General features: G+C 40.6%; 1 protein-coding gene across 1 annotated transcript in view; it reads left to right on the top strand.

Annotated features, from left to right (window-relative positions):
- Window positions 1-16706, top strand: part of APCDD1 (APC down-regulated 1) — a 30278-nt gene extending 13572 nt beyond the window's left edge. The window contains exons 4-5 of the mRNA XM_067292359.1: window positions 13413-13734; window positions 16083-16706. Of these exons, the coding sequence (XP_067148460.1) occupies window positions 13413-13734; window positions 16083-16534 (774 nt within the window). The 3' untranslated portion in view covers window positions 16535-16706. The remainder of the gene's footprint in view (window positions 1-13412; window positions 13735-16082) is intronic.
- The last annotated feature ends 3244 nt before the right edge of the window (window positions 16707-19950 follow it).

Genomic DNA, 19950 nt, shown 5'->3' with positions numbered 1-19950 from the left:
ATGATATGATCCATTTTGATATGAGTGGATCACATGTGTATGGGAAGATAACAGTAACCTCAATCTGTGAGTTGTGCCACAGTGGAGAGATCCTGACTCATCATGTATGCATTTAGCCCACCGTCCTGCATGTTTTGATAGGCAGATCCTATCTTTGGATATGCGTACACTGAAATCAATGAAAGCTCACAGTGTGGATCCCTGAGGAGACTTCCATATTATATGTTTACAAGAACTGGGGGAGAGGAAAAGCAAACAAGCCAAGTTATCCATTGGTATTCATGCAGTACAGTGCTTCCAGATAAGATTTGGGTAGCCAGATCTTGGCAAAGGCTGAATCTTGAGGCTGAATTTATGACACTGGAATGCCATTCGTAAGAGTACTACTAGCTACAGAGAGTGGTATTACTATAGGATGCACAAGCTAACTCAGAGTATGCCAAAATACATACAAATTTCAGTTCTCTGTGATGAAATCACTGTAGTTTAATAGAGGAGGCCAGAGGTCATGAGTTGCAGGCTACTGCTCTACTCCCAGTTTGGCCAGTTATGACTTCTGGCAAGTTACTTCAACTCAGTTTCTCCTCCAACCTTTGTCTGCATTGCCTGTTTGACTCCCAAAATTTATGCAAGTATATATACAGTGTCTGGATTATTGGGACACCAGTCTCAGCTGAAGCCTTCAGCTGCAAAAGATGAGTAGACGTAACTCTTAAATGTGCAACAGAGAAGATTTTCTTTGCATTTTTTGGTTGATTCATCTTGTTCAGAGTTAATGTGAGACTTCTTTTTTCTGAAGAGAAGTTAGGCCTGCTGATTTTAGGCTTTCATCATAATACAAATAACGGTACCCCCAAAAATGAACTTTTGCATTAGCAGCCATGAAGGACTTCTGGGTTTCGATTTGTACCTAACCATGAAGTTCTCTGTACCAACAGATTCTTAACCCAGTTGTGTGATTTAGTGTTTGCTGAATGTAGGAAGAATAGTAACAGAGATGCTTTTTTTTTTTTTTTTTAAGCCCAGGCAAACATACCACTGAAAGGTTATAACCCTTCTTCTTTGAACTCCTTTCCTTTTCTAATTGCTGCTCCACTGGGACCCAGCTGAAAATGAGTTTAAATGCTAAACTGAGTTTAAAACTACAAGTGGCAGACTCCTCTGGAAACTGAACACCATGAATAAATAGAAATGTTAAATCAACTTGTTTTTTTAAGGTTTCTACAGTCAGACCTCGAGGTTGGGGAGGCCAGGAAATTGCTTCTGAAGTGAATCAGGTGTATTGTGTGGAATCTTTCATTTAAGGCTTGTTTCATTTCCTTTTTATTTATTTTTATTTTATACTTTTAAAGACCTGCCTAAAATAAGTTAAGAGGATTCACATTCTGAGTTAAATTTATAGTTAAGCCTCTATATAGAAGAAAGTTCCACCCAGCTCAAGAGTTTACATAGCCTGAAAGTTGGATGTGGTAGCCACATTCATTACTTATGTGGTTGAACTGAATGATAATTAAAAGCAAATGATTGCTGGATATGTTAGGAATGCCAAAGCCACATGATCAGGACTTTAAACAAATAGAATTGGACCTTTTCCAAATTCCTGCAGTGATTTCACCACAGGATGGTAAATCAAAAGGGCTGTCCAAAAACCAGACAGCTTTATGCTGAGCTACAAATCTGAATAAATTCACAGATTACCATATCTTAACGCAAGTGTTCATATAAAACCAGCGAGCTTTTAAAAATATCTAATATGTCATCTCTTAAGGTTTTACAAATTCATGTAGATAAGAGCATACCTTAAACAAATTCCTCTTGTAAAATATGTGGAAGTTCCTGAATGGAGTTGAGTAATAGGTCATGATATAGGTATGGTTTAGCACTCTCCTCTAGGCTTGCTCAAGATAATAATTTAGGTCTGATGATGAAGGGGGCTGAACATCTTTGACGTCTCTTGATGTTGCGAGTTCAGAAAGGAGTTCAAGCTATTGCACGTTCAGCTTCTCTAGCCAGCATGAGAGAGCACATTGATGGAAAGGGCAGAATGGTGGAAATGCTTGGCTGAAGATATCCCTGGTAAGGATGACAGCAAGGAGCCTGGCGGATTGGTCACAAATCACCTTATTTACAAATGCATACAGGAACTTGTAGCATGAAGAAAGGCTTGAAATACACATTCACTGTGCAGAAGGAAAGAAGATGTTTTCAGAGAAATCTCCTATGTCTAAAAGTACAGGGAATGTGTACAACTACAGTACTGCGACACTTTCAAATATAATTGCCTTTGAAATACTGCTTTGTAAACAAAACTCCTTGTGCTATTTTATAGGCTGGCAGAATAAAAGGAAGGATCAGAACAGGACTGTGATGACAGGTCATTCTAATTAGATCATTATTTAGGAATAAGGCTGGAGTGGTCTGGAACATCACAAGAGACCTAAAACATGCTAGAATAACCTCCTTTCTGCCTTTGCTATGCTCAAACGTTTGCTGGCCCCACACTTTCAGTAAGACATATTCCCAAGAAAAAGCAATTCCAAGGCATTGATTCTTTCTTGTAAGTTTATTCACTGTTTGGAAACTGACTTCCAGGAGCACTTGGCATTTGCAGCTAATATGGATTTTATGTATAGAGGCTGGTGCTTGGGTTTTGCTTTAACCAGACGCTGAAAGAATAACGTGCTCAAAGCTTTCTATGCTTTTGAAAATTTGGGTCTTCAGCTCTCTGAAATTCAGTTACTTCATCTGTATGGGAATGCTACTTACTTGAGTAGCTCCCAGGAAAATGCAAGCATAAATTAATAAATAGATATTAAACATGTGAAGTGCCTCAGAGAAATATGCAAAATATTATCTCAACCGAAAAGAATAATTTTGGAGGACAAAACCCCTTTGTTTGGCAGAGTAATGCTACTAGACAGTCAAAAAGTCTGTTCTAGATTCAGCCAATACTTGAAGGGTTTCTTTTGTTGATTATTATTTGCAAAAGACTCTTGATTAGGGAAATGATGAGAGGAGCAGAGAAATCTCGTTCAAATCGGTTAATTTCAGGTTTATGAACAATAACTGCGTATGATGCACTTCAGAGATGAGAGAACCAAGCAGCTAGCTGAGGCTTGTTTCTTGCTTTGCTCAGCAGTGCTACCAGTTATAATGTTGCAGACGAGTAGTCCTTTGAAGCTGCCATTTTGTATGTACTCCTTATACAAGCATTAATTCTAGCCAAGGGCTGAAGCAAAAGGTTGCTTTTTATTCTGTGTGAACCTCCAAAAGCCAAGCGTTGCTTTTAAAACTGTATTCATCTTTGTTGACTTAATTACTGATGTCTGTTCTGCAACTGCAGAAAAAGTCTGCCCCAACACAAGTACAGCACCACAGATAAAATTAACTATGTAGGCTAGCAAAATAAAAAATGGGCCATCAGATCAACTCAACAAATATGTCTAAACCATCGACATTTTCCTCATTGTTGGCATCTAACCACAATAATTTCATCATTTGTAAGAGGGAAGGGAGGACTCACTGGTAATATTGCTACACAATTCAGGAAGGGTTATACAGGTTGCTTTTTAAAGGCATAATAAATATATAAGGCATCTTTATTTTGGAATACTTTGCTCCTGGAGACTGACATTCAAACTGTTGCTTCAGTTTTTCCAGGAACTTGTTTGTTGATACTTCCCAAAATATTCATGTCACTATAAATTAGTGTCATGTTAGTGGGATCGATGACATGTGCAGCCACATTCATCTGAGAAAAAGGCTGGTTTTGTCTTTGTTCTTGTCTTTTGTGCAGGCTAAAGTAGCTTATATCAGAAAAATCAGAAAAAAAACCTAAAACTTTTGCATTTCTTTTCAGTTGTATGTATTTCAGGTTTATGCAGAGTTGTGCAATGGAATTGAAATCTCATAGATCAGACAATTGTGTAATGCTAGTGCCTTCAGATTCCTTCACTATCTCTCCCTCCATGGGAGTAGTTAATAAAACTGTTCCTCAATATCTTAAAATATATAGTACACACTTATAGATAAATCTGAGCATATATCCACCCTCATTCCTTCTTGGAGCTCCCCTTCTCTCCACCAAAAGAAATCCCAAACTGACAACCCTGAAAAGGAGTTACCACTCTCTCCAACATTTAATTTGCTTCAAGATTTTTAATTAAAGTTTTACATCTTTGTTATTCTTCATCTGCTTTGGCAGGCTGAATTACAACTGTGTCAACCATGCTTTTCAACTCCCCAGAGTTAGCCTAATGCACATAAGCCAACTTAGCTTCATATGAGGTCATGGAAAGCCTGCAAATTATCACTTTTGTGGTGGAGAGAGATTATAACCGTTTGTTAAAGTGTTGTCTTGGGCTGCACTTACCTAGAGCAGTGGAGGAGTGGAGCTTGATATTGTACTGAGTAATTCATAAAAGTGTCCTTTCTATGGACTCAGCCCCTTGGCAACATGAGACAAACTCATTTAACTTCTTCTGTTTATTTAGAAGCTGTTCTCTGAATTCAGGCCTTCTTTGAATTGACGTTCTCCCAAGGTTTTAGTTTTGTATTCATCCTGGGAGCATTCAGTTATTAGTACTAAAATCTGGCACCTAGGTTCTTAGCTAATGAGGTTTAATACATCCTGACCAGACATGCCTTGTTTCAGTATTATCAAGCCCTGCCCATGACACAGTATTTGGGTGGGTATGAGAAATCATTGCTAAGCGTATCTTTTCTTTCCCCTCTTCTTCAGTGCTTTCCCTTGTGGTAATATTTTCATTCAGATGACCGGGGTTACCCACTCCAGCTTTTATGATCCCTGCAATATTGCAGACCACTGGTTAGGTGTGTATTACACACTCAGTTCAGACCTGAGCTTGAGGCAGCCTGGCACCTTGTGCCTCAGCACACATCTCCACACAACAAGGGTATGCGGGATACGTCCTGCCTGACCCAGCCACTGCTATATAGCCCATCTCATGCTGTTGGATAACCAGCGTCAGACAGACAAGCTGGCTGCAGGATCCTCCCTAAAGAAAAGCCCCTCTTACACAAGAGCAACTGGAATTTGTAAATAGCCAGTTTGGGCTGCCTTGTGTGGGTACCGCAGCTTGGTTCACAGCAGCCTGCCCTGGCAATGGGAGTGCACAGCATGGAGCCAGGGGGGCCATCAGGACTTTTGCCAGCCCTTGCTTCCTGAGACATGGTATTGAAGGAGACTGTCTTCCTTTTCCAACCATGAACGAGGCCTGCTTCTTGCCACACATTAGGAACCAATGTAGATCAGGGTTGGCCAAAAATGATTTTATATCACCTGAGGACCTGGCTTTTCCAGACCAGTTTTCCACATTGCAATCACCAGCATAGACATGGGGACTAATAAGCAGAAGTAGAGCATTGTAGAAATATTTTCAATGTCAGTACATAACTTGACCAAGCATTGGAGGTTATTATAACTGAACAGGACAGTGGTGACAGCAGTCTGGAAGGAGAGAACAGACCCAATCCACAGTGCTATAGGGGAAAGCAAGTGAAGGGGATACTTAGAGTAGCCACAGTGAATATATGAATTTGAATAAAAAGTGAAAGTTGACAGGCCTGAGGGCCAAGTGAGGCGTTACAGAGAGAAGCTACTGCTCCACCACAGGTTTCAGGGTTGGCTTTTTGTTTTACACTGGCATTACTAGGAGGGAAGAGGAGAGTGAGGAGGAGTCCAAAGGCAGCAGAGCAGATTTGAAAGAATATTTGCTTTTCTAAGTTTCTGAGGCAGAGCTGATGCTTGAATCTCTTAACCAGTTTATGGTATAGGAGGATGTATCCATTATGCTGTGGCTCTGGATAAAAAGAGAAGGGGAGCCACATAACTCTTGAATGTATGCAACTGGAAAGATTTCCCAAATTACTTTGGGATATTGTTGTGTAATTTGTGTGAATAATAACATAAGTTGAAAGACCTTGCAGGTACACAACAAACTGTTGTTGAAAAAAACATTGGTATTGAGTTGAATTGAGTTCACCACTTCTCAATATTCCCAGCGTCTTTTCCTTAGCCCAAGTCAACTCTAAACAGCAGCTGTTCCATGTCTGTCCCAATACTACATCTTCTGTAACAGGAGTTGTCGTATTTTTGTTTAGGAGCTAACTGCACAACTAACTCCACCTTCTGTGCTTTTGCCTTCTTAATGTGTCCGATTTGGAAAAGTACCAACTATTTGCAACTATCAAAGACGACAGCAAGAGCTTGTCCAAAAATGGTCAAAATTCTCCATTAAAAATGGCAAAAAAAAATCCCAAAATAGTTTTCTCATTTTTTCAAAAGACACCATTTCTTTTCAGTGAGGAACTGAATACTGGAAAAAAATATTTGCTTTGTTTCCCTCCAGATCACATATATTCAATGAGATATTTTTCCATGAAAATTTTTTTTAAAGAATCTAATGAAAAATACTGAAATATTTTTTTCAGTCTGTTCTGCTAAGAATGCACGCATCTCATAATCAAAGTAGTCTGAGCAATGAATCTTTCCTTATAAAAGTGAGTTATAATTGAGACAATGTTAATCTTTCTTTATGTAAATAGTACAATGCCAGACATAGTCATCCACTGTGATTCTACTGCAGAAAGGTTGAGTTATTAATTGAGCTATTTCAGACAAATAGTGTTTTTAAAATATCAGATTATGGTACAGACACATTTGCAGGATATACAGGAGAGACAGGGAGAGAGAGCAAGTATGTTTGAACAAGGTGTTCAGTTGAAAATAACTATATTTTCAACCCCCTCTTTACTATTAGTGCTCATTTGTCTGGTCCCTAAATAGGACTTGCAGTAGATCCTGCAGGTCCTCTCTTTGACATAAAGCATAGATTTCAGCTTCTGCTTTAACTATGAAGAAAGTGTAGATTTTCTGTACATTTTGAAAAGAGTTTGATCCATAGACATCTTATTTTGTAACAATAGTGCTGAAATGAAAAGGTGTTCAAACAAAACTAGAATACCTTCCAAAAAGACTTTTCTACATGTTATTCAAACCTATTTTACTGTTGCTCAGGGGTAAGGAGCATCCTAGTTGCGTGTTAAGAGTTTTTATAGCCTGGGCCATAAAAAACACTATGAACTGATTAGAGGAGAATTAGTCCTAGGCAGCCATAGAATCCCACAGAACTTAAGAGAAAATTAAAATATGCTGAGCAGGTTTATATTTCTGACTATCCACAGCAATTGGGAAAAAGATCAAGGAACTTCATCCTTGTTTACTTTTTTTATTAGAAACCTCCCTACTTGGCTTCCAGAGCTCCCTGGCCCTGTCACCACTTCAGTGGAGGCAGCAAAAGGGAGGGATGAAGAAAAATGTTGTGGAAATTTTCAGATCACAAACCAGTTTCTCCCGAAGTACAAGAACTGAGTTTTCAGCCAAAGATTCAGGCTTATTTCAGCCCACATAGCCTCATGGATTAATTCATAGATTGGCTTTAAAGAACCACCCAAGAGAGGGAAGAGCCTGGCCAGCATGGATTCAGCATTACTGAGCTGCAAGGTGGCACCCTTCCCCACACCTTAGCAGGAAGGAGCCTTCCCAGATCCACAGGTCGAGCAGGCATTGGGTAGCAGCCGTTTCAGGGGAGGCTGCTCTTAGCAAGACCCCAATATCAAAAATATTGCATTGTACACCTAAGATATTTAAAACATAAAACAGATGTTCGTCCTGTCCACAGTACATTTTATTGCTTTTCAGTTTATGTCATGCCCAAATGAGTTTTTTATTAGAGAGTACTTAACCATGTTTGGAATCAAATGTACTCTGCCTCTGTTCCATATTTTCTTTGAACGTCTGTTTTTAGAAAATAATCTTTCCTCAAGACAAATGGAAAGACAGTGATTTGCAAGGCCTTAGCCAGTGTAATTAAGAGCCAAGAGTAAACCTGACCTGAAAAAGCAGCAGTGAAAAACATAGTCAATTGTTAAACATAAATTACTCCATAATTAAGTCCAATTGTCTTATAGCAAAACTAGCTCTTTCTCTCTTCCGTTACTTGGACAAAAATCTTATTGAGGGATTTTGTGTGGCACACTCTTCTACTAAAAAGTTCATAACTCTATGAAAGATAGTTTTCTATCATAGCAAAAAGGGTTTATGTAAGTCAGATTCAAGCACTAATCTCAGAGAAGTGATGCAGTCAGGCTACAGCTGTATGAGATGCCTGGGCCAGTCTGACATCTCACTGCTGTGAAAGGGATAGTTCTGCTTCCCCCTTTCTCCTCTGCAACCTCTCCCTGTCCCACTCCCCTTTAGTTGCAGCAAATTCCTGTTCACCTCAGCCCGTTCATCCAGGGACATCCTCAACGTGGGCAAGTTTGGACATTTCAAGGTAGGCAGGTTGGACATTTCTTAGGAGTGCAACAGGGCAGACCTTCAGAGCTGGTGCAGATCAGTATAACTCCTTGGAAACTAGAAGGGCTGCACAGAGTTACAGTAGTTCAGGATATAGACCACAAAGCTCAAAGACCCAGAAAAACTACAGCCAAGTATCTATACTGCTAAACTTCCCCTTGATTTCAGTGAGTTGACCTCGGCCTTCCTCAGCTTGTCACTAGCCAAAGAGTGACCTCTGCGCACATCAGCAGTATGAGACCCAGCATAGCCACACTGCACGAGTTTTACAGGTTTTGGAAAGTAAGTAAGTAAGTCCTCCATATGCCTCAAGACATGAACCAGATGCTGATACAGAAAGAAAGACTGCCCATATTTATGTATTTTGTTCCACTAGTGGGTTCCACGAACCTTCTTCTACCAACTCGGCCACTGGCCACAGCCAAGGGACAGCATAGGGGATTAAGCAGCTGCAGGTATCCCTGGTATCCCTCTATAGTCCCAGTATGACAGAGAGAACATTAAGCATTGACAATTATTCCTGCCCAGCGTCATAGCCTTGAATCATAATATCAATATATTTTAATGTTGTAGAGGAGAGATGGAACCTAGAATCACTGCTGGAAAAACAGCAAAAAGAATGTTTATGCTTCATAGTCCTTCCTGATAGAAAAAGCTAAAAAAATTGTTGCTGAAACCCAGATTGATTCCAACTTTCCTTCTTGTCCCTTTACTGGACCTGAGAAACAAAAGGGAGATCCCACAAACAGCCAAGAGTGACCAAGAAGACAACAGACTGGATTTCTGTTTGTTTTTCTTCAGACTTTGAACAAGGGCAACAGAAACCACCGGTCCCCAGGTTACATTGGCTTGGCTCACGAACTGATTGTGTAGAACAGGCCTCTGAGAAAGAAAAGAAAATATACACAAAACCAACCTGGCTGGCTCATATTGGTCTGTCAGTGTGTCCTCTGGGAGATCATAAGAACTTTCAACTTCACTTTTGTCAAAATGAAACAGTAGCAGAAATTGGTTCCTACCATTGACTAGTTCAGCTTATATACATTATGTGTATATAACACTGTCTTTTCCTTATTTTCCTGCTTCGCTTCATTTAAGTGGGGCAATAAAATTACTGCAACCAGTGTAACCAGCTGTAACCAGCCCGTAAAATCTTGGGGAGCGGTGATGCTAGTCTGCCCCACAGTGGGACAACAAGACTGGAGAAATGTGTGTTGGATACACTGGTATCTTCACGGATCAACCCCTTTGCCTGGTTCACTGCAGGTATCTGTACAGGACAATGGTAGCATACTTTGGGTGTTGAACTCTAAGAAATAAAAAGTGCTATTTCCGTAGCACTTCAAAAATCTGTAGTCCTTTGGTACTTTGATTGGCAGTGAACAGGATCGCACACCTCATTTGACAGATTTCTTGAAGTGCAAGCAACATCGCTCAGGACTGAGCGGGCACTCGGCTTCTGGCTTCCCTGTTCATGACTAAAGCTCAAGGAAAACAGAACTGCACTGCCACTGCCCGAGATGTGCCAAGGCAGTCTCCACACTGTCAGCCCAGCACCAACTCATTTTCTATTCATTTATAAAAGTCACCTGTCCCTCAGCAATTCTGAGCTGCAAACCTCCCAGTAAATCAGACTGCTTTCCAAAGAAAAGGGCTGATATCCTCTGAAGAGAGCTGGAGATTAAACAGACCAGTTTCATAAATCCCAAACAAGCCAGCAGATGAAACCTGGTGAATTTTTATTGTAGGCAAGAGGAAGAAGGATACTACAGTTCTGTCAGACTGTTTGAAGGTTTGTTCCAGGACTAGGGCTGTGTGCATTTTTATTATTATTATTCTATTTTTAATCATATCCAGGCCCCCTGAAATTTCTGTCTGCTTTCCGACAGCTCAGTCTTTATTTAACCTCCTACCAGTGCTGTGTCAAAGAGAAGAGCTGTTATTGTCTGTGCTTCTATGATACGAGGTTATGGTCACACAGGAAATCCATAGCAAACTAGGAAGCCAAACTGGATCTTGATTCCTGTCTTAGCCATTAGAAAATCCAAAGAGAAACTTGCAATCTTAGAAAATGCTGGAGTTTTACAATCCATATGCATTGTCTGTACTTTTAGTGTTCAGGAAATCTATATATTTGGGGGCCAGTCTCCGCTGTCAGTTACAAGGGCCCAAATCTGTGCTAACTTCACCAGTTCCAGTTAAATTAATTAAATTTTCTTTCTGTTTTCTCTAACATATTGATTGCTCTTCTACCTGCTTACAGAATTTAGCTGCAAAATGTATCTTGTAATAAAGTGAGTTAACAAGCAGCACCATGGGAAAGGATTGCACCCTTTATGACTGCATGCTAACACATGCTTCCCAGGAGCCATCATATTAGTCGGAAGGTCCCTCTGCCGGTCACCTAGTCCAGCCTCCTGCTCCAAGCAGGGCTGTTGGCCAGCGCTGGTTCAGGTCAGCCTGAGCTATATCATTTATAGTTATTTTGCACATAAGCCATTATTCTACATCCCAGTGACATTAATGGCAGATTTTCCATTGATTTCACTGATTTTGGTGTCTGTCTGGTCTGTGGGAGAGGCAAATTTAAACCCTGTTTAATATGTGTAAAGGGGATATATTGCATGAGTTGCATATTGATTCTCTGGAGCTACTTATGGTCATATTATGAGACAAACTTGGCGCTAATGCAGAACATGTAAATGTTCTAGACGAATAGTGTGCCATGAGATAAAGACTGTGAATGGAGCAATGCTGACTCTCTAATAGCCCCCAACAGTTCACATGGACTTTAAAGTGTCTAAAAGGTCAGTACGATCATTTATGTAATGAAAGGAACTCAGAGATATCACAGAAAAGAGGGCTGGAAAAGGACCTAAAGAGAAAGTATTTGTACTGTCTAAATATCTCTCCCCATTGGCAGTGTGGGGAGCATCAGCTCCTAATTCAGTGCACTCTGAACTGCACCTCAGGAAAACACCTGATAGTCTAAATAAGCTAGATGATATGAGTAACCCACCTAAATCATCCTGCTGTCTCCTGAAGATCAAGTATCCTTGAAAGATGAAGGTACAAAACTCTCTGTGTGGTCTTTGCCTTTCACTCTGAGTACAAGCCTGCTTAAAGCTCAGAGCACAGCTGTTCGGCACAGCAATAACCACTTAAAAAACTTTTACCATCACATCCCAAGATGTAAACAAACAGTCTGTAACAAACCCAAAACAGGCACTAGTAAAACAGAAAACACTGCTTTTATCTCACAGAGCAGTATTTATTCTTCTTGATCTAATTATTTATTGTCATAAATTAAGTGAACTAAAAAATTAGCTTTGTAATTCTTCATCCTTCCATAAACTGTAATTCAAAGTTTGCTTAGCAGAGCAGAGACAAATTCTAATGCTGCAGTTTCTCTTGCCTTTGAAAAATACAAAATATAGTTTAAAAAGAGAATAACATGGCCACAGTCTTTTGCCAAAAAGACGAAACCTTGCAGAAACAATGAGCAGCGGAAACAATGTACAAGGCTTTGTAGTTTTAATCTTTGATGTCAGAAGATTGGAAGCCAGAGAATGAAGTTACCTCCCCTCCTGCCACAGACTTGGAGTCCAACATCAATAAATAGATCTTCCTGTGTGTTTGTCCAGAGCTACCAGCTGACCAAACGGTGTTTCTTTACCAAAATGCCACTGGTTTATAAGGGGTTGATTATTAGGCCCAATACTTTTTACTAGGAGAATATAAGTGCAAGCAGTGGAGTTCTTGGCCCTCGCTGTCTTCTGCTGTAGCTAAAGGGGACAAAGCAGCATAGAGCACCCCTGGGGCATATGTTTTGTCTTCTGAAGGGCTCCCCGGTATACAAGCTGATGGCCAGTCAGTTCTTCCAAGGCCTCATCGCAAGCCCACAAACAGATACTGAGGCTGCAGCGCTTCATGCCAGCACAGTACTGTAGTGCTGCAGCTCCTAAGCATGTGTCGTCACTCAGCCACGACACGGCCTTCCCGGGCTCTCAGAGCAGCCCCCAACTGGGTGAACTGCCCATGGGTGGCCAAACTTAAACGTGACTCCATCTTTCCCTTGTCCTCAGCAGCAAGTTGAGCAGCGAGCAACCCCTTATAGCCTCTGCAAAGCCTCCCCCCGAAGGCCATGTAAGCAAGGTGTAAAATGCCCTCGACTCACAGATGTAAAGGGCTGGGGGTACTTGGCTCCTTGAGGTTGGTGCTTAGCAAAATGGTTCAACTGTGAGCCTTTATTGAGCCTGACAGACACCACAAACCTTATTCCTGCTGGAAAAAGCCATAAAACTTTCACTCTGTTCACTGACACTAAGCCATATCTGCTTCCTAGAGTGCAGTAGAGCTCTGAACAAGCTCACTTACATCCATATAACCATATTTCTGTCAGTGGAGTCATACGCATGTCGCTGAGAAGGAAAGTGGTGGAAGTCACCATTAAGACTCTGCTAGATTCAGAAAGTGTACACTTTGCAACCTTATATTGAAGTTCAGAAAAGCTGAAAAAGTTTAAAATAGCCGGTTACTAATTTCCCAGGCTGCTACCCAAATGAAAATGTACCTAGGACACCTGTGTCCATCTATAGCACCCAAAGTTAACAATTAAAAAGGAAGACAGACACAAAATAAGAGCTGAACAAGTGTATTCATTTCTAATAAAAGACTTTCCGGTTTCCTACTGTAGTAAATTACTATCTGCCAGCTTCCTCTGTGATTATAAAGTCAGCCTTTTATCAGTTCAGTAAACTAAACTAAAATGTTCATTTGAGATAAATGCAGAACAGGGAATTAATCTCCTAATTCTGCTCCTGCTGTGTGAACTTATACATACAAAAACAAACCATGCCATGTTTCAGGTACTTTGAAGGGTGAGAACCTGCAGGAAAATAGTACCAAGATAAGGCATAACAGTATAACCCTTAAAATGTGAAGCTGGTTTCACCTCAGTGTGAAACAGCCTGATTCATTGACCTTTACTGTGGGTAACATCTAACGAGGGGTTTTCTCCACTTCATTTCAGAACCACGATCACACCTGTATTGCATGCAGAATCATCTACCGGTCAGACGAGCACCATCCTCCCATCTTACCCCCCAAGGCAGATTTGACCATAGGGCTACATGGAGAGTGGGTGAGCCAGCGTTGTGAGGTGCGACCTGAGGTCCTCTTTCTCACTCGGCATTTCATCTTCCATGACAACAACAACACCTGGGAAGGTCACTACTATCACTATTCCGACCCCATCTGCAAACACCCCACCTTTACCATCTACGCCAAGGGGCGCTACAGCCGAGGAGTGCATTCTTCCAAAGTGATGGGTGGAACAGAGTTCGTGTTCAAAGGTAGAGTAGTGCACCATACTGTGGACATAAACGGTCAATTAGTTATTGACCAGAGCAGGATTTGCTCATAACAGCTTAAAAGGTGCTAATGATTTCATTCTGTCATTTTTAGGATTTAGACATTTCTTGGGAAGTTCTAGGCATTCTGTGAATGCCCAGCCAAACTATACAGTTGCATTGTATTTCCCACCACTGAAGCAATACTCATCTGAGGCAAAACATAGACACCTTTAAGAACAGCACAATAAAATAAGACTTTAACTTCCATGACTAAGTCCTGGAGTCCACTGGCCAGACTTTAAGCATCTAAATGAAATGTCTCAGATTGGATCAGTGTCTGGGGGTTCCTTCAGTGGAGAGAAAAAAGTTCCTTCAGAAGGCATTTCAGGTCACAGGTGGTGTGGTGAAGGCAGATATAGAAGTATATGTCTTTTTTCATCAGCTTCCAAGAGGGTCTAGAGAAAGTAAGAGTGCCTATAAAGATAGCTCTGATTAACCCCACAATAGCAAAAACTAGCTGTATCTAACTGAAACCACTGGAGTGCTTCAGGAGGCAGCATTCAGTGGCGAAGCTGCTCAGGTCCCGATGGCTAAAGAGCCTTCTTGTACAAACAGCTCCATAGTACCCTGCTTGCAAAGAGCTTGGTGGCTTTAACCGCCCACACAAACATCTGCAAAACATGACATCCCTTCATAGCACCAGCCCCGCTGGAACCTGTGGAAGCCCCGAGCTCTCTGTAGGCTATTCTCCTTTTTATTTCAGTTACCATGTGAGAACCACATAGCTTCTTGCATGCCTCCAATTTAAGAAAGTATCTGACTAGAAGAAATAACTCACTAAGCAGGATTTTCACAGGAGGCAAAAGATATCCTTGCCTGTCAGAGCTTTTGCTCTTTATTGCTGTATGTAGCATGTCCCAGTCAAGCTCCTGGAGTGAAATCCAGTTATGCTCAAAGCTGTAATTTATGATATGCCAATTTAGCTCACAGAGCAAGGTCAAATAATTTGGTTCTAGAAAAACAGTTAGGTTCACTTTCTATAGATTACGTTTTATGCCACCTAAGACAAATAACATGAACTGTAGAGCCATTGAGTCAAATACACGTTCATAAAGTCTCAGAATAAAATTCCCAACAGATCTTACTATAGAAAGAAATGTGTTCCTAATGACCTGCAAGAGAATTTGGTTATTTCCTTCTGTTTTGGTTAGTACAAATCCATTCAGAATCCCTTTTCTTCCATTGAAATACAGTGTCAAATACACACCTAGAATAAACTCTATTCAACTTCCACAGGCTCATTCAATTTAGCTTTTCCCAACTTGATAAACTGGGCTGCAAAATCAATATTTATGCGTCTTAAACTCCTTTGAAATATAGTCAATTTAGTTAGAACCAACAAGCCATAAGACTTTTACATCTGAGAGTATACACTGAGTCACTGTTAGGATAGGAGAAAGTAGCCCTCTATAATTCAGCACTAACTATATAATTCAGCACTAACTATTTAATTCATACAAGAAGAACAGATGATATATGAAGGTAGTGTAGTTGTGGTAATTTCCAAATTTTCCAATTGGAACTTATTTCATTAGCTTTATGGGGTAACATATGTTAAAAGAATGATAAAAAGACATTATAAACAGCCCTACTTATGGATTAAATGGTAATAAAATATGAGTAAAGTTTTATTATTTCCTCTTTTATGTATCTTATGTAACCAACCAGGCTTTATCTCTAAAAGATTGTCTGGAATTTATGAAAAGCTCTGCTTAATCTCCAAGATATGCAACCATCGGGTTTTCTTCAATAGAATTTTTTTTTTTTATGTTCTGTGTAAGAAGCAATTATGTCCAAGATGTAAAGTGATGCCAGTAGAATTTTTGGCCACACCTGCAATATAAAAATTTGATTTAAGAAAGAAAAAGCAGAGATTCAGAGCTGCTCTAATTCTTCTTGGTAAGATTAAAAGACATCCTTAAATAAATTCAAGGAGTACCAGCATGTCCCCAAACGTATTCAAAGTAGCCTCGTCTCCATAGTTTCTAAGTGCATTAGCAACATGGCTAACTTAAACCCTTCATGACTTTGCTAGCATCAGTCATGATTTACATAGACAAAAGGGTCAGTTTTAAAAGGATTTTGCAGTTTGCTTCCCCTACTGATCTCTGCATGTATTAGATCAAATACTAAGATTATGCCTACAAGGGACATAAGTGCCCTGTGCTATACAGGCAGACAGAATGGTGAGCCCTCATTATAATGGTGATTTCACAGGTATGCCCCAACCAGCCTGTTGTCTTTCTTTTTGTCCCTCTGCTAACGCCTCCTCTCTTCCTTTTTCACAGTAAATCACATGAAGGTCACTCCCATGGATATATCCACAGCCTCGCTGCTGAACGTCTTCAATGGGAACGAGTGTGGAGCCCAGGGATCCTGGCAAGTCGGAGTTCAGCAAGACGTTACTCACACAAATGGCTGCATTGCACTTGGCATCCGCCTACCTCACACCGAGTATGAAATCTTTAAGATGGAACAGGATGCCAGGGGCAGGTACTTGCTGTACAACGGCCAAAGACCGAGCGATGGGTCCAGCCCAGACAGACCGGAGAAGAGAGCCACTTCTTACCAGATGCCTTTAATTCAGTGTGCTTCATCAGTACCCAGATCTGAAGAGTCACCAGAGGAGAATAAAATAAGGCTGTATAGCAGCAGGGCACCAGAAAAATATTCCAGCACCCCAGCTCTTGCTTTGGTGTTGTTTATTTGTACTGTGTCATATTGGAACATGCTCAGCTAGAAGTGAAAAAATTATTTTTCATGACTACAAAGCCAGGATTCTATAAGACTGAGGGTTGTTTTTCTTCAGAAAGAAAGGGACATTTATTTTCTTGATGCACTTGAATGCCTAAGAATTGTTGTTCTTTTCCTTATTTTTCCCCCTCCTTGAATCATGAACGGCACTCATTTGATGTCTGTGCTTTGAACTTCATCCAGTCTGATCCCTGGCCTGACATGACTGCACAAAAGTAATTGCACTTTAGGACTGCAGACTTCTGGGGGGAGGGAGGGGGTCTCCTTTTCTTAACTGCTGGGGTGAACGTTGCAAGCCTGCTTCAACTGCCTCTGCCATTTTACCATTGTGGTACTTTTCTCCCCAAGGCTTGATTTCTCATCAGAATTTAACTCTGAGGAATCACTCAGTGTAGTGTTAATACTGTGATAATGGCTTCCCCCTTTGACTTTAGAACTCTGATGTAGATATGTATATAAGAAAGAAACCCACAAGGATTTATCAAATCATTATCTCACAGCTCGTAACACAAAAAGAATCTGCAAATAAAACAATCCTCAATTCAGATAAGTGCTAATTGGTTGGTATCTCTAATTAAAAAATATTCTAAGTAATTTAAACTTTTTTTATAATCATTAAGTTGTAGAAATAACCAATGACTTAGTATTTTCTCTTTCAATTTCCTTAGCTATATAATTGCTTCTAGGCCTCCCTTTGTATCTAGTGAGTAGTTGCAACCAACCCCTCTTAAAGCCAGATAGAAAAAGCTTTTTTTTTTTTTAATCAGATGTGCATTGTACAGGTAAGTTGCTGATATAAGGCTGAAGTGACATGTTCTGTTTTCATTTTCACGAGGCCTTATATACTCTCTATGCAGTATTTGTACCTTGGATTCTGTTTTATCCAAGTGGACAAACTAAAGAAGCATATGGGGCCGTAATACATTCTACAATCCAGTCTAGCAGCATGGTTTTAATGATGTCAAGCGACATTAGGTAGGAACAAGTAAAGGGTCTTAGCAGCAAGAGCCCTAGTATTGCTTTTAGTTTAGAGAGCAAGAAAGCAGTAGGAACCAGACCCCCATCCATCTCACAGAGGAAGACTGACCCAGTCTTATCAGAGGAGTTGGAGTAAGTTGCACAAACACAGCCATCTCCTCCCTTTTCTCCTTGCTAGACAGTCTCCACACACATAGTGGTTTCACCGAGTTTCAACCTGCATCAGTTTGGGGAAACACTGCCAGGAAGAGATAGGCACAACCCTCAGAGAGCTTCCCTCAACAACATGCTCCCTGAACACCCTAGGATCTCCCCCATGAGGAATACTTTCTCCTATACACAGATGTGAACCAGAGCAAATGGGTCCTCTCAGGAGAGAGGACAGGGGAGATAGTTAAGGCCTGCAAGAAGGTTCAGGTCACAGGTGAACCATGCTCCCCTGCTTTGATGGGTACCAAGCTGAGGACATGGCTTAGCCTTGTAGCATTTACAGTGTGCCTTTACTGATACACGGAGCATTTTGGCTCACAGGAGAAGCAGGAAGCTGTGTAAGAAACAGGAGGAGCAAGGTCATAGTGTTTCTTCATCGGTATCTAAATAGATCCTGCCAAGTCCAGACCAGTGAGAAAGAACCCTCCAAAGTATCCTTTTTAGCATTATAGGAAAAACATATCTTGAATAAAGGTCTTCCAGCTTTACATAGATGAGTCCACTGTGTGCTATAGCAAAAATGTTCTTTTAAAACAATGATACCATCAATCTTCCTAACAAAGCAGGCAGGAAAAAGCCATTCAGGTAGCAAGGGTGATACTGAGACTCCCTAACTAATTCCCCAAAGTTTGCTGCCTTCCTGACAGTTTTCCAAGCTGGTGTAAGCCTTTGATGCACATTTTCTCACAAAAAGAGGGGCACAAAAATCAGTTCACCTGTTTTGGGGACAGCAGGAACAAGAGGAAGTGGTTAAGGAACAACCACAGACTCACTGCCAGATCAGATCACACCTTTCACGTTTTTTCTTCAAACAGATGAAAAGTCACAGGAAATGCAACTCAACAGTCAGGAACGCAGCTCAGGAGTCACCAGAGAAAGCATTCGTCTGTCCATCTAATTACCAGATCCTCCTTCAGCATGCTAGGAGAAGCCAGGAGCCAATTCGCCTTGATGAATCGAGCCCTGAGAACAGCTGGTCTAACCGACATTTCTTGCTATGGCTTTCTGTTCTGCACAGTTAAACCTACTCAGGGTCAGTTCTGGACAAGCTACTGGTAGGGAGACATTAGGAGCATAGTTTTAACCAAAGGTCCAAGAGAGCAACACAATCACTCTACCTCTGAAAGAGGACACTAAGTACCAGAAAGGATTTTCTCTAGACTTGAGTTTTATGTTCAACAGATTCACACCAGCATGTCTCCAACTGAGCAACTGCTGATCTATTACCAGATAGTCAAGTACCTTCGGATTCTAGCTTAGTTTCTGACTTCTGTTTAAGTTGCATGAGCAAGTTTATGTTCATTTCTATTTATAAAGATGTGTATGGAGTGTACTTCTTACAACTTGCGAAACATGCTTCTTTCTCCACTACTTATTCCCACCTTAGGTGGTCTCGTCTCCTGAAAAATGTAATTATAAATTGCCTGGACTTGTTAGACCCTGATCTTGCACTATGCGGGTGCCACACACTGCTTAGTCCCAGCTGAAATCTGTACATCCTTGTAGTGCAAGATTGAACCCTACAGCAAAAGAACTGGTCTTCAACATGATACTCAATGTTCAGTACGGCAATGATCTACATATTCATTAGTACTTTCTAGCTCCTCTGTAAATTGCTTAGTATCAGAACTATCACAAGTTTCAAAAGAGAAAGACCTGTCTAGTTCTCTCCTCCAAAAAGCACATTCATATCAAAATACAATACTCACTTTGAATTACAGTCTTGCAAAAATTTAGGTTTTCTGTGAGTTTTATCACTTGCACTAATTGCAAGTGTAACAGAATATATGAATTGTACAAGAATTGTTTTTTTTTTTTCCCTATAACCTAGAGATACTTAAAAAGAAAGCACTTTACAACGCATTGCAAGAAGTCTGATTTGGGGCTCTTCCAGTTCATTTGTAGTGTTGACTAGGAACAAAATTTCAGGATTTTTGTTCTTAGCATATGCTGCAACAGCCTCCTGCCTTGTACCAAACCCTGTATATGTTTTTGGTTTTTTTTTTCCCATTAGGCAATAGAAGCCAAGATGGACAAAGATAAAAATAAGTCTTCAGAGTGTGTACTTTATTTGTCAATCCATGTTCTCTACAGGGATTCTCCTAGGTTACAGGCACAGAACTAGGAGCTAAGCTTCCTTCATCTTCTCATTTCATCACACACACTAAATTAACAGTTGTACAGCATCATGTACATATGTGACACAATATACTC

Source organism: Apteryx mantelli, chromosome 2 (assembly GCF_036417845.1).
Source record: "Apteryx mantelli isolate bAptMan1 chromosome 2, bAptMan1.hap1, whole genome shotgun sequence".
Lineage (NCBI taxonomy): Eukaryota > Metazoa > Chordata > Aves > Apterygiformes > Apterygidae > Apteryx > Apteryx mantelli.
This window is presented reverse-complemented; position numbering and strand designations above follow the sequence as displayed.